The sequence below is a fragment of the Delphinus delphis genome, chromosome 8 (genome assembly GCF_949987515.2).
Source record: "Delphinus delphis chromosome 8, mDelDel1.2, whole genome shotgun sequence".
Classification (NCBI taxonomy): Eukaryota; Metazoa; Chordata; class Mammalia; order Artiodactyla; family Delphinidae; genus Delphinus; species Delphinus delphis.
Genome location: NC_082690.1, coordinates 96,276,464 through 96,289,639, shown reverse-complemented (window position 1 = coordinate 96,289,639; position 13,176 = coordinate 96,276,464). Strand labels below are relative to the sequence as shown.

At 52.1% G+C, this 13,176-nt stretch overlaps 1 protein-coding gene across 1 annotated transcript in view; it reads right to left on the bottom strand.

Annotated features, from left to right (window-relative positions):
- Nucleotides 1-1,961: 1,961 nt before the first annotated feature.
- CRY2 (cryptochrome circadian regulator 2) overlaps nucleotides 1,962-13,176 on the bottom strand; it is a 33,739-nt gene continuing 22,524 nt past the window's right edge. Inside the window, exons 11-12 of the mRNA XM_060018766.1 lie at nucleotides 12,153-12,294; nucleotides 1,962-4,226 (exon numbers count right to left, since the gene is read on the bottom strand). Of these exons, the coding sequence (XP_059874749.1) occupies nucleotides 12,155-12,294 (140 nt within the window). The 3' untranslated portion in view covers nucleotides 1,962-4,226; nucleotides 12,153-12,154. The remainder of the gene's footprint in view (nucleotides 4,227-12,152; nucleotides 12,295-13,176) is intronic.

Genomic DNA, 13,176 nt, shown 5'->3' with positions numbered 1-13,176 from the left:
GGATGAAATGTGATACAAATGTGTTGTCGCTGGAGGCTGGGAACGCCCCACCTCCAGCTGGGAACCAGGGCTAACCCCACCCTGTCCCCTTACCTTGAGGGGACCCTCTGTCCCAAGAACTCTCCCCAGAGTGTCTCCTCACTAAAGATTGACTCAAGCCCCCCTTCAGCCCCAAACACCTCTGATGGTGAATTGAACCCTTCCTTTTGGCTTCTGACTCTCAGCTTCTCCTCCCTGTGTCAGGACTTTCTGCTTTCTCCCTCTCCTCATTTAGCAGCTCAGTTGCATTTCCTGCCGAGCACCCCCTCTGTGCACCCAGACGCCCCATAGCCAGCTTCTCACGTTCTCAGACTTGGGGCCTGTCCTCCTGCCCCCACAGTTGACTTCTTGGGATTCTTCCGGTGGTTTTCCTGCTCCTCCCAGCACCTCTGCCCCTGCTAGGTTTGGGCCATGGTTCCTCCTGGCCTTCTCTCCCCTAAGAGGACTAAGCCTGTGAGCTCTTTCACGGAGCATGGACTTCTGGATACTCGGGCTGCTGGCCACGGCGAGGCCCCCAGCTTTGGTGGGTCATAGAGCCTCTGGCCAATCCTCACTGGCTTGTCTGGCCAGCTGAGAACCACAGAGGTCCTGTCCTTCTGAAGAAGGGGCAGAGCAAACTGCTTCACAGCTGTGGAATCCTATTTGCAAATCTAGACTGCCCACTGGTTGTGCCACCCAGTGGCACGACCCTTCGATTAGCACCCAGAAAGCAGCGGCAGGCACCTGCCGCACAGTAAGCAACCCCCGAGCTCCAGCCCTGAGAACATTTCAATACTTAGAGCCGAAGGCCTTGCTGCCTCTCTTCTCCCTGCCCCTGGGCCCAGAGGGGACACTTTACCTTTCCTGTCTTGGCTCAGGCTCCTTTCACTACACCCAAATGGTAACCACCTGCTGCTATGGTGCTGACTTTTCCTCCCAGGGAAGCAATTTTGCCATAGTGGCTAATTGTTCCTTAGAGTGTGTGCTTCTCTACGAGGGAGCCTCCTCAGGTGAGGAGCGTGCGCGCGCGCATACGCAGGTGTGTGCGTGTGTGTGTGTGTGTGTGTAGGAAAACTCCATCTTCCAGAATCTTTTGCTCAAGAACAAAGGTATCTTAGCTTCCGTGGCCAAACCAAAGCCACATTAGAGAGAAGCCAGGAGAAGGGAGAGAGGGAAGGCCAGGCCCAGGTGTCAATGGGAAGGGGGCCATCAGGAGCTTCAAAGCAGAGCTGAGAATGAGATGCGTCCCAGGGTCAAGTTCCTCCTTTCCCCCTTTCTCACTCTGTGCAAGGCAGCTTGTGATTTTCTTAGCCTGGCCCGAACCCCACCCCACAGGAATTTGGGGTGTGGGCTAACAAAGCTCCCATGTCCAGGGGTCCAAGACTAGACACCCTCACAGGAAAGCCCATGCACACCGTAGAGAGGGGCCGCTCTGGCCAGATGGCACGAGACAAAGTCAGCATCCAGGCTCTGCGCTTGTCTGTGGGCAGATCTGACTACGTGGCCAGAGCCAGAGGGCTTGCATCCCCTCTGCACCAAGCGGTTGCAGCTTACGTGCTGAGTTGAGGTAAAGAATGGATTGAGGGCCTGGAGGGGGCCCTGCCATTGACTGATCCCCAGCCTGGGGGTGTTTAAGTAGGCCGAGAGGCTGGGTCACTGCAGAACAGCACTCAGGAACTGCATCCTGGCCCTGGCATGCTCTGTACCATTATGGCCGACTGACCTCCAACTCTGACCAAGCTCTGGAGTTTACACCACTAGGTGCTCCAGTTGCTCAACTAGGAGCCTCCCCGATCCTCCATCTCCCATCCACTCCTCCCTGCTACCTCCAAAGTGGGCTAGAGCCTCCTGTTCAGCAGAACCAAGACGGTCTGGCCTAAGGCTTCATGCGGGCTAAGCCCCACTGCCTCCCAGTCCCCAGACCTCCCGCAAAACTGACAACAGCACAACTCTGCTCAGACAGGATCAGACATTTATGGAGCACATGAATATTCACAAACTGGGGGAGAAACACACCTTCCCAGCAATAGAAAACCTCTGTATAAAGTGCATTTGGCCTGCGACCATCTCCTCCCCATGCTGGCCCTTGGATCAGGATTTGGGGCAATGCTCTGCAGGAGCCCCCAGGGACACCTGGGCCAGGAGACGGGAGGCGCGAGGCGATTGTGGAGCTCCAGGCCGCTGGATGCACCCTCTCCTCACCCTGCCCCTCCCAGCTCCCGAGTGGACGCACGCCAGGGACGGTGGAGATGTAGGGGGAGGTGGTCCTGCCAACTTGTACCCTAGGGAAGAGAACCATCCTTAAATGGGCAGGTAAAGGGAATCGTCCTGACCTGTGAAGGTGCTGCTAAATAAATACTGGCTCTGGCCCTAAGCCCTCTGGCCTTCTCAGTTTCTCAGACTAGCCCTTCCAGGCTTGCTCTACTCTCCTTCTGACAATAGCCCTTGATTCTCTTTCCCCTTGGCTGGGGCTAAGGGAACAGTGAAGCCCCCAACCCAATGCTGCAGAAAAAGCCATCACCGGTGCCCTGTTCTCCCCACATGATTATGGGACATTTCTAGTGAGGGTGACGTACATACAACAGTTGGACTCTAAAGGCAGCTCTCTGGCTGAGAAAGCCTGAGGACGTCTCAGGAAGAAGCCTGTCGATGTGCTGGACAGATGTAGGAGGCAGGGGCCTGACCCAGGGTTCTGGTCCCAGGACAGAGGACAGTGAAGGGCAGGGCTGGGGCCAAGGGAATGAACAGCACTGAGGCCGGCGAAGGTCACAGGGGAGGTAGAGAGGAGAAGGCCCAGAGGCCAGCTTAATGTTACGTGTGAGGACAACGATCCCAAGAGGAACTGGCCTCTCAGCTACACACGCACACACACGCGCACGCACACGCACGCGCACACACACACGTGCACGCACACACACGCACGCGCACGCGCACACACGCTGTGGCTCAAGTGCAGGCCATGGGTGGAAGGAAGACTTGCTCCAGCTGACCGCACAGCCCTCCTTTTCATGGTGTCTTTCTCAGCACAGCCCCGACCGTGGGAGGCTGAGGTGGGAGGCACAGGCTGCCTCTAGAATGCAAGGCCTTGGCTTCTCTGGGTCACTCCCACCTGCTGCTTCCGGAAGGCTTGGTGCGCTGGGTGGGATCTCGGCTTGGGTCTTTCCCAACTGTCCCCGGCAGTCCACCTGCCTGGGTCTTTGATGTCCAGCTACTGGGAGAGCTGGTGTGGCAGCTTGGTTCCTGACCAGCCCCGGGCAGGCTGTGGAATCCTTCAAAGCGCAGACTAGAATGGCTTCCCTGGCTGGTGTCAGCTGAGCCCGGTGGCAACACCGAGACGCCATGGAGTGTGGCGAGAAGCGCCATGGGGCTTCTGCCACCAGGAACCTGGCCTCCGCCCGGTGCAGGCACTTGAGCCTCCAGTCAGCTTCTGGGGAACAGTAGTGAGAGCCGGCCTTCTCCTTCTAACCTCAGGTTTTCAGGCCCGAAGAGGGAGATGTTCTTCTCAGCTATCATCTATGATACTGTGCGTGCAGCACTCCAGTCAGGCGCCTGGCTGTACTTCTGCACGATGATGCAAAGTTTCCAGACCTGTCTACAGCCGCGTGCTCAGTCCCAGCTCCCCAAGGAAGAGTCCGGAGAACCCAGTGGCAGGGAATTTTAAAATAAGCCAGGCCAGGTGACTATGTCTGGACACACCCGTCCCCTCCAGCCTGCCCAGGAACTCAGCAGAACCCTAGCTGCCGCTAGAATCCCACGCTCTGGACAAGAGCCAGAAATGCTTCCCCTGCTTGGCAGTCTGACGTGAGGGAGGGAGGGAGGGAGGGAGGGAGGGTTGGGGGGGCAGATGCCAGGATCCCAGCTAAGGTCCCACCACTCTAACATTCAGACAAGGCAGCTGGCTCACAGGGACAGACTGGGGTGAAAGTCACTGCCATGACCTCTAGCCTGGTGTCCAGAGGCTGAGGTAAGCTGCTGCAGGTACTCCTCCAGCCCAGGCAGTGTTCGGAGCCACAAGAGTGCAAACAGACGCACGCACACGCACGCGGGCAGGCACTCCTTCCTCGGCACACGCGCACACACACGCACGCGCACACGCACGCACACGCTTGCTCCATCTCTGGAGGTGATCAGCTGCTCTGCAGGCTGCACTCTGCTGCCACGGTGGCTGCTCGGGCACCCAGGCTTTGCTCAGCGTCACGGCACTGCAGCTGAAAGAGAAAAACAAGGGCAAAAGGGAGCGTTCAGAGGCTCTCAGTTGCCCAGGGACACAGCTCCTCCAGCTGCTTCTCTGGGGAACTGGGAAGAGCCCAGAGCAAACCGAACGGGCCACGGTACCTGGGGACAAGGTTGTTGCTGGGATGCCAGCGGGTGCCTGAACACTGGCCCTCTGGGGTGCTGACGTGGACAAGCTGTCCCCCGCGGACCCTCTGGGCCTCCTCTGCCCCTTGCCTGAGAGCAGCAGAGGAGGGGGAGAAGGCCACGGACAGTCACCTGAGGCCTTGGGTAACACTTGCTCAGATATGACAAGGGCAGTTTCTGAATCAAGGCACAGCGGCCGCTGCCAGAGTTGGAGAATCAGATAAAAATGGCTGGAACAGAAGCCAGCCGGGACCAGTCATCTTGAAGGTGAAGGCAATGCCTGAGTTCACAATCAGCCGGTGAGCAAATTTCCACACAGAGATAAGAGAACCCTGGCACTGTGCTAGAAGACTGAGGGGCGGGGAGAGGAGACGCAAGGATGACTCATTTTAAAGACTTATAACATCCTGAATCTGGGGCAGAGGGAAGAAAAGGCCTCATGTCTGATAACAGAGGACAGGGTAAGCCCATCATAATGCTGGGTTGCCTGTTGAAATAGGTCTAGTGTGTCTGAGAGAGTAAAGAGACGTGCAGGGCTCCGTTAAAAGTTTGTACCTTCTAAATGATGGTCAGACAGATAATAACAAGGCGGCTTACTGAGCCCACTACGGGCCAGGCGCCATACACTTGTGTTATGGCTGAACTGCGTCCCCCCAAATTCATACACTGAAGTCCTAACCCCCTCAGAAGGTGACTGTTTTTGGAGAGAAGGTCTTTAAAGAGGTAATTAAGTTAAAATAAGGTGCTTAGGGTGGGCCCTGATCCCAAATGACTGGTGTCCTTATAAGAAAAGATTAGGACACAGACACGCACAGAGGTGAGACCATGTGAAGACAAAGGGAGATGGCAGCAATCTACAGGCCAAGGAGAGAGGCCTCAGAAGAAACCAACCCTGCGGTCAACTTGATCTCAGACTTCTAGCCTCCAGAACTGTGAGAGAATAAATTTCTGTTGTTTAAGTCACCCAGTCTGTGGCACTCTGTTGTGGGAACCCAAGCAAACTAATACAGCTTGCGATCCCATGAACCCTGAAGATATGGCTTCCAGTTGTACAGATGAGAAAACGGAAGCCAGAGAGGGTAAGTAAATTGCCCAAGACTAGAGCATTCAGAAGTGGCGGAGCCAAGACAGGAAACCGAGGTCTGTCTGATTCCAAAACCTGTATTTTTATCACTAAGTAATCTCTATATTATAGTATTGCTCATTAAGACTTTTAGAGGATATAAAAAGAAATCAACATGATGGCATGAAGACTAATATCCAAGCAACATAAATGGAAGTTCAGACATTAACAGAAAAGGGGAAATGCTCTCAAGAGTCCAAGACATTGGAGTCAGAGATTCAAAATCAGTCTTCTGACACATGCGACCCTTTTCAGACAAATGTTAAATCTGAAGAAGATTTTAACTGGATGATGATAATTTATCTAGAAGCTGGGAAAAATCAAGAGCAAACGTAGGAGTGGGTGGGTACCTGTAGGGGTCAGTACTGAGAGCCTCTTTAAAATATTTTCAACAATTTTTCCTTTAAGATTGTACTATAATAACCTAGCCATATTTTTTCACTACGAATAAATATATTTGTTAAATATAAAGTGTACATACGTTTATTGAAACATGCTGATGGTGATATATATTCTATACATAGACCTTTCTCTGGCCCATATTGTTAAGCCAAAGAGATGACTATTCTTTTGAAACTGAAAATTTCAGGCTTGAAGAGTATACACAATGGGTCCTCCTACCTACTACCTCCATTTCAGGCTTGAAGAGTATACACAACAGGCAGGTCCTCCTACCTACTACCTCCATTTCTCGTGTTTTCTGCACCTTCAGGAATGGGGGAAGATAAAGAGTGCTTTAAGATTCCTTAGAACAAGGGCTCTTACTCTGGGGGTTCCTGGATCCTTAAGGGGTCCAAGGATAGGCTTAAGGGGCAGTCCACGAAGACCAGGAAGAGAAATGTGTACATTCCTCTGTGTGTGCAAACAGGTACAATTTTCTGGGAAGAGGCTCCATCCTTCATCAGACTCTTCAAAGCATGGGTAACCCAAAGAGGGTTTAAGAACTGATGCCTAAGCTTAGAAGATATGGGGGTGAGGTGCAGTCAGGTGGCTATAATAATAACAACAATTCATTCAGACCTACGCTGACTTGGGCGTGGTCTAGGTATGGAGCAGACTCATGAAGGGAGGTGGCAGTGTCCTGGCCTCAGATAAGCCCCAGTGACCCACGACCCTCTATGATGGGTTCAAAAACCCAAACAGGGGGCTTCCCTGGTGGCGCAGTGGTTGAGAGTCCGCCTGCCGATGCAGGCGACACGGGTTCGTGCCCCGGTCCAGGAAGATCCCACATGCCGCGGAGCAGCTGGGCCCGTGAGCCATGGCCGCTGAGCCTGCGCGTCCGGAGCCTGTGCTCCGCAACGGGAGAGGCCACAACAGTGAGAGGCCTGAGTACTGCAAAAAAAACAAAAACAAAAACAAAAAAACCCAAACAGAAAACCAAGGTTTGGAAGAACCAGCTTACCCTTGTCTACAAAGCTAGTCAGAGGCCTGTTCAACTAGTTACTCAAGTTGCTCCATCAGCAGATAATTAGATGGTCCCTGTGCTCTTGTTCTCAAGCTAGGGCATAAGTCTGCAGAAAAAGGGGGCTGCGGAAATCAGATGAGGCCTTGCAGGAAAATGATGACAGCAGCACTAAAAGAAAGGGAAGAACAGCTAGGGGAGAGGCACTAGGGAAAAAATCAACTCATAAAACATACGCTAAAAAAAAAAATCAATCTCACGATTGTCCAACTCTTTCAACCTGTCATTAATACAAGAAGCAGAAGTGGCTGGAACATAGAATAAGTGAACGAGCACCTCCCTCAGTGTGCCGATGTCAGTTAGGACGGCCCCCCTGGGTACCTGTGCCCTCACACCCCTTCCCACCCACTGGACGCTAACAAGAAACCCAAATCTGCAAGTCCACCCTTCCCCAGCTCCCAGCCCAGGAGGGGAGTGTGGATACCGTGCGCGCGTGAGCGTGTGTCAGCAGAGGAGACACGACGGCTCAAGGTCGGGAAGAAACTTTGTTTGGAGCCTGTAAGCAGGTCTCAGAGGTCACGCCTCGCCACCACACAGGGTGAGTCACAGCGCCCAAGAGCTCGAGAGGGGCAGGGGGTTTGCTGCCAGCTCCCAGTTAGGAGCAGGGAAGGCCAGAGGTGCAGCTGGGCCTGGATGGGGTACAAAGCTGGGCTCTTAGCTTAGTCTCATTCCTCATGTCAACTACACGCCTGCCCTTCCTGCACCACAGAAATCACATGGCAAAGGGGAGGGGACGTCCATTAGTCGACAGCTTCTTAGTAAGTGCCAGGGAAAGTGTGAGGGGACACCAAGTCCCAACTACTTGTTTCAGGAACTGAGAGACAGAGAGGTGAGAAGAACGTGTGCGAAGGCCCCCGGGCAGCGAGCAGCACGATGGGGTTTCTGACCACCACACGGCCTCTGCTTCCACTGGGCAGCATTTTGCAGATCGCCCAGTGCCTTTCACACACATTATTTCACGTGAGGAAGGATATACACGGAACAAATGTCAAAGAGACAATGAAGAGATTCCAGAAATCAGGTTTTCCTCAGCGAAGCCCCAGGGCTAACCGAGCTTGGGTGAACTTTGGCGGAGGAGGGGAAGAGGTGATCCTTGCCATGAACCCTTTATATTCAGTGGGCTTCTCTCAACAGATCACCATGTACCAGCAGAAGGACAAATGGATCACGTGAACTGTTAAAATAATTAGACCAATAAGAAAACTCTGTACACAATTGGAGCCTGCTGGAGTCCTGAGCAGTCAGCAGCTTTGGGGATTACGGGGAAGCAGCTGAAATGAGAGCTATTTGGCGCTGGCTTAGTTTTCAGTTTAGTGAACATTGTACGATAACCAAATACAGAACAGATACTGATGTGGGTTTGAGGTAAACACAGAACCGACTGATATCAGGGTATGTTTTCCCACAAGATCAGTTTACATCATTGTCTGGCGCAGGCCTGAGGCATTAGAAATAACAGAATCACAAAACTATAGAGGCTGGAGCTAAACATGGCCTCAAAAGGTCCATGATGGAGCCTTCAGGCTGGTAAAGAATGATTATTCACACCTTATAGCTAAAGCATCTCAGAAAGGTTATGAATTCTGCCCTAAGTCACAGAAGTAAAACTGACAGAGAGGAGAGGGGGAAGGGTCAATACGACTGTATCAACACAGGCCCTGTGGCCACTGCTCTGTGGTCCATCCAGCTCAGCGTGCTGGCCCTGACCGAAGTAACAGTAACACGGTCAAAGACACCCTGAGAAGCATATGCAAAGGTGGTAATGTGATTTCCCCTGCGTGGTGCATTTCACTCATTCAAAGGCTTTTCACATATGGTTTTTCATTTTCTTTCCCCAGTGCGTATGCTCGATGGGAGGGCAGGTGACAAGATGCTATTATCACTGTTTTACTGACGAGGATGCTCAACATCTTTAGGCCCAGGTGCTACCACCAGTACACAGAGAAGCACACGTTTCACTAAGAAACTCTCTTCTCTCAGGGTTTCCAAAGAACATGAGTATCTGTCCTGTCCTCTGACCTCCTGGTCCTCACTTCCAATCAATCAGCCATGATTAAGGGCTAAACCTTGAGAATCAGTCCGTAAGATCCCAACAGGCTGACGGATATCTCCTCGACTACAAGGCAAGAGACCAGTGCTGACCTCTGCACCCTTGTAATGTCCACTTGGAATCACCACCACAGACTCTCAGCTGGCTCTCTCCTCCCACCATTTCTTCTTAGGTCCCAGCCCAATGCCTGGTTAATCTTCCAAAAATGCCAATTTGATCATTCACTCTCCTGTTCCAAAATGCTCCTTAGTTCCCAGAGAGTACACCAAGGACTCCATCTGCCTGACATTAAAGAGCCTCCGTGATCAGACCCAACTGTAACCTTATGTTCTTCTAAAAAAATAATAATAACAATATCCATAATAATAATAATAGCTACCACTTTATTTATGAACTTACAAGGCAGGCACTGGGCTAAGTGCCCTGTATAGCGTAGACAGTTATCGACCAGTATCTACACTTCCTAGCTAACAGAATCTGGATTTTGTTCAGTGAGTCATGGACGTGGCCCAGACAATGGGTCAGGAATGGTCTAAGTCAGTGATTCTCAAAGTACAGTCCCAGAACAGCAGCATCATCAAACTGCTGCAAATTTTTGCTGCATCGAAAATTTGCAAAAATGCAAATTCTCAGGTCCCACCCCAGACCCACCGGATCCGAACCTCTGGGGGTGGGGCCCAGCCATCTGAGGCTTAACAAATCCTCTAGGGAATTCCACTGCTCACTCAGGTTGGACATCAGTGGTCTAACCAATCCTGACACTCCACACCACTATTTCCCGGCTTTGGGGAGGCTCTGTGACTCAGTTCTGGCTCACGAGGCCAACGTGAAAAGCTGGGGAAGGGGTATCCTGGGAAAGCTTTTATTTTCTTGATGGAAAAGGAAGAGAGGCATCCCCTGACAATCCTCATAATATAAAACTGCAACCTCCACTGTGCCCCAAACTTTCTACCTTCTTACTCGACTTTATTTTTTCTTCATACCACTTAGGGCTTCTTGACACATGATGTATCTATTTGTTTACTGTCTGTCTTCTCCCACAAAGACGCACCCAAGAGGGAAGGGACGACTTTGTTAGTCTTGTTCACAACTATATCCAGTGCCTACAACGGTGTCTGGCAAATCGCGATCACTTGACATATGTTTATTGTATGAATGAGTGCAGCTGTCTCTGCGTTTCCTTCTCTTTCTTGCTTTGAACAAGGAGTTGATGGCTGAAGCTGTGGCAGCCACCTTGAGGCCAGGAAACAAGAGAATCTCAGAAAAACTGGCTCTGACACTGTTGAGCCACCAAACCAAAACTAGCAGCGCCCAGCTCTGGGCCTTTTGTTCAGTAGGAAAACCAAATCCCTCTTTGTTTTAGACACAGTAGTCAGGTTTTCTGCAACTAGCAGCCCCACACATCCCTGACACATACATTTCATCATTTAATCCTTGCAACAAGAACCTAATTTTTGGTGAGGAAACTGAGTCTCAGAGCGGTTAAGTAATTTGTACAAGATCATGTAATCATTAAGCTGTTTTTCTTGTTGGAAATGCTCTCCTTGCTGTCTAAATCCAATTCATCTTTTGGGTCCCCTAGGGTAACCTTCTGTGTTGTACTCCCTGATCACTCTGGCCCACCAATAACTGTCTCGTGATAAGCTGGTAGAGTCTGTATCATTTGTCTAGGAATTACAGGTTATTTGTCTTGTTTTTCTAAGTAGACTATTTAACCCTTGTGGATGGGCATCGTATCACATTTTTTTTTTTTTTGCGGTACGCGGGCCTCTCACTGCTGCGTCCTCTCCCGTCGCGGAGCACAGGCTCCGGACGCGCAGGCCCAGTGGTCATGGCTCACGGGCCCAGCCGCTCCGCGGCACGTGGGATCCTCCCGGACCAGGGCACGAACCCGCGCCCCCTGCATCGGCAGGCGGACCCTCAACCACTGCGCCAGCAGGGAAGCCCCGTATCACATTTCCTATGTCTTATGCTCCCCTTCCTCACACACTTGCTGGCAACAGTTTCAAGCTGAATTGGATGCCATTACCTCTGAGGAACCATGACCCAGACATTTAACCCCTCTGTTCTTTAATCTTCTCACCTGAAAGTCAGAGTATCACCCTGGAAAGTTCCAGGTTTGTAAGACAGAATGAACTATGCTCAGTACCACAGAGTTAAGAGGTAACTAAGAGAACAGTACCTAAGGTTGCTGGTACTCCCAGAACAAGATAACAGATCTGTCCACCTGCAATGTCTAAGACGAAGAGCCGAGTAAAGAAAAGGGCCCAGGCATCAAACACTCGCCGTCTCACTGGCATTCAAGTCTAGATGTGCAAACCAGTTGGCCTCACCTGGCTTGAAGTAGAGGGTTTAGAAAAAAGAATTGGCTCCGTGGAGAAAATCACCCTCCAACCTAATGATGCAGACGGCACATAAGGAACAGCCCGAGATGATGACTGAAAGGGGACAGTAATTTATATCTCCCCCAGAAAGGCATAAAAGGCCCTTCTTGCTCTGGGGAAGGAAGAGCCAGGTTTTTGTTTTTGTTTTTTGAGACATTCAGGGGGCTTTCAAGGAAGATGAGCACTGCCAGGGAAGTGCAGAGCTGAAGCCACAAGAAAGGCACTAATGGAGGAGTGGCTGTAAGAGGCACAGGCGATAGGGAGCCTGGGTCTTCTGGCCCTCAGGTGGGGCTGGGCTAAGTGAGCCTCCAAACGTCCCTAAGCCTGAATTCTGAAGGTAAGTGCTGCCCTCTGCTGGCCAGCCTACAGGACACAGCCTGTCGGGGCGATGGCAGAGGGGCCTGGAGCACCCGCAGACCCTGCCCTGGGACTCTTTCTCCCACAGCTTCAATCGGGTCTCTGCTTTCTTTTTCTGGATTTGGCTCACTTTGATAGGTAGCAAGAGTCAATTTTTTTTTCCCTTAGCTGGCAAAGAAAGAACAAGGCTTTATCTTTAAACTCTCTTTTTAGTATTAGAAGGTATAGAAGTCAGGATGGTAGAATTTGAGCTGAAACCCTAGAAAAGCCCCCGGCACCTACCAGGTTTTAATCTAGTTTGTGGGTTTTAACCTTCAGCTGGCAGGGCAGTTCTCCACACTCACCCCACCTCTCTCCCACGCCCGTCCCTGAAGCTGACTCTCAGCTGCTGTCACTCACTCTCAGACATCCTTGCTCAGCAGCTCCGAGGGGGGCAATCCTGCCACCCTGGCCCGTTTGCTGAGTTCTTCACCAGGTGGCTCCTCCGCTGCTCCCAGCTTGCGTTTGGGGGACGCTGGGCCACTGGGTAGTGGTCTTGGGCCTGTAGGGAAGCAGGTCAAAGTGTCACACAGACTTGTGTGTGGAGCCAAGATGACGCTCAACAGTGTAGCAGCAGCTCTTTAGGGGGAGGGAGCCTGCTCACCAATGCAACCAGCACGCTGCTTCTCAGACCTGCCCCCTGGCCTTCCTTCCAGCAGTGACTCTGCCTGGAAACATCCAAGGAGAGCATAACCAGGCCTGCTGGCAGTACAGCCAGCTTTTGGGCCCCAAATCCCATGGGCTCCAGGCCAGAGACTGATTTGGCCTGTCTGCCATCCTCGCGCTGAAGGTGAGGCATTCCCTCCGTAACTGGCCTCCTGAAGCCAGAATGAGCAGTGCCCTAACCCGGGGAGCCAACCTGGCTGGGCAAACTAGAAACTAGAAAAAGCCCTGACGTTCTTGCCGGTCTGAGCTCGCTGATCTTCGTCCCAGAGCCGAAGGGCAGAGGTTAAGAACACAGCAAGGCCATCTACTCCTCTCTCCCGCCACCTGCCTGGACAACTACAGTCGCCTCTTTTCCAGCCTCCTATACTCGGGGGCTCTTGCCCACACTGTGCCCTCCACACAGCAGGCAGAATGAGCTTTCTAAAACATAAACCAGGTCACGCCTCTGCCCTGCTGACCCCCGTCAGTGCCTTCTCCCTGCCCTGACGACGGAACCCTAATCTTCCTCATGGACGCCGAGTCTACGCGCTGCTACTCCTGCTGTGTCCGTCCTCCTCTCGTTCCAGCTCCTCACTCAGAACACACCAGCCCCACTGGCTTCCCTCCTCTCGTTCCTGGAATGGGTAAGCTTGTTTCCATCTCTGGGTCTTTTCCTGCTCTTCCCTTTGCCTGGAATGCTCTTCCCCCTGTTCTTAGAAGGCTGGCTCTGCTCACTGCA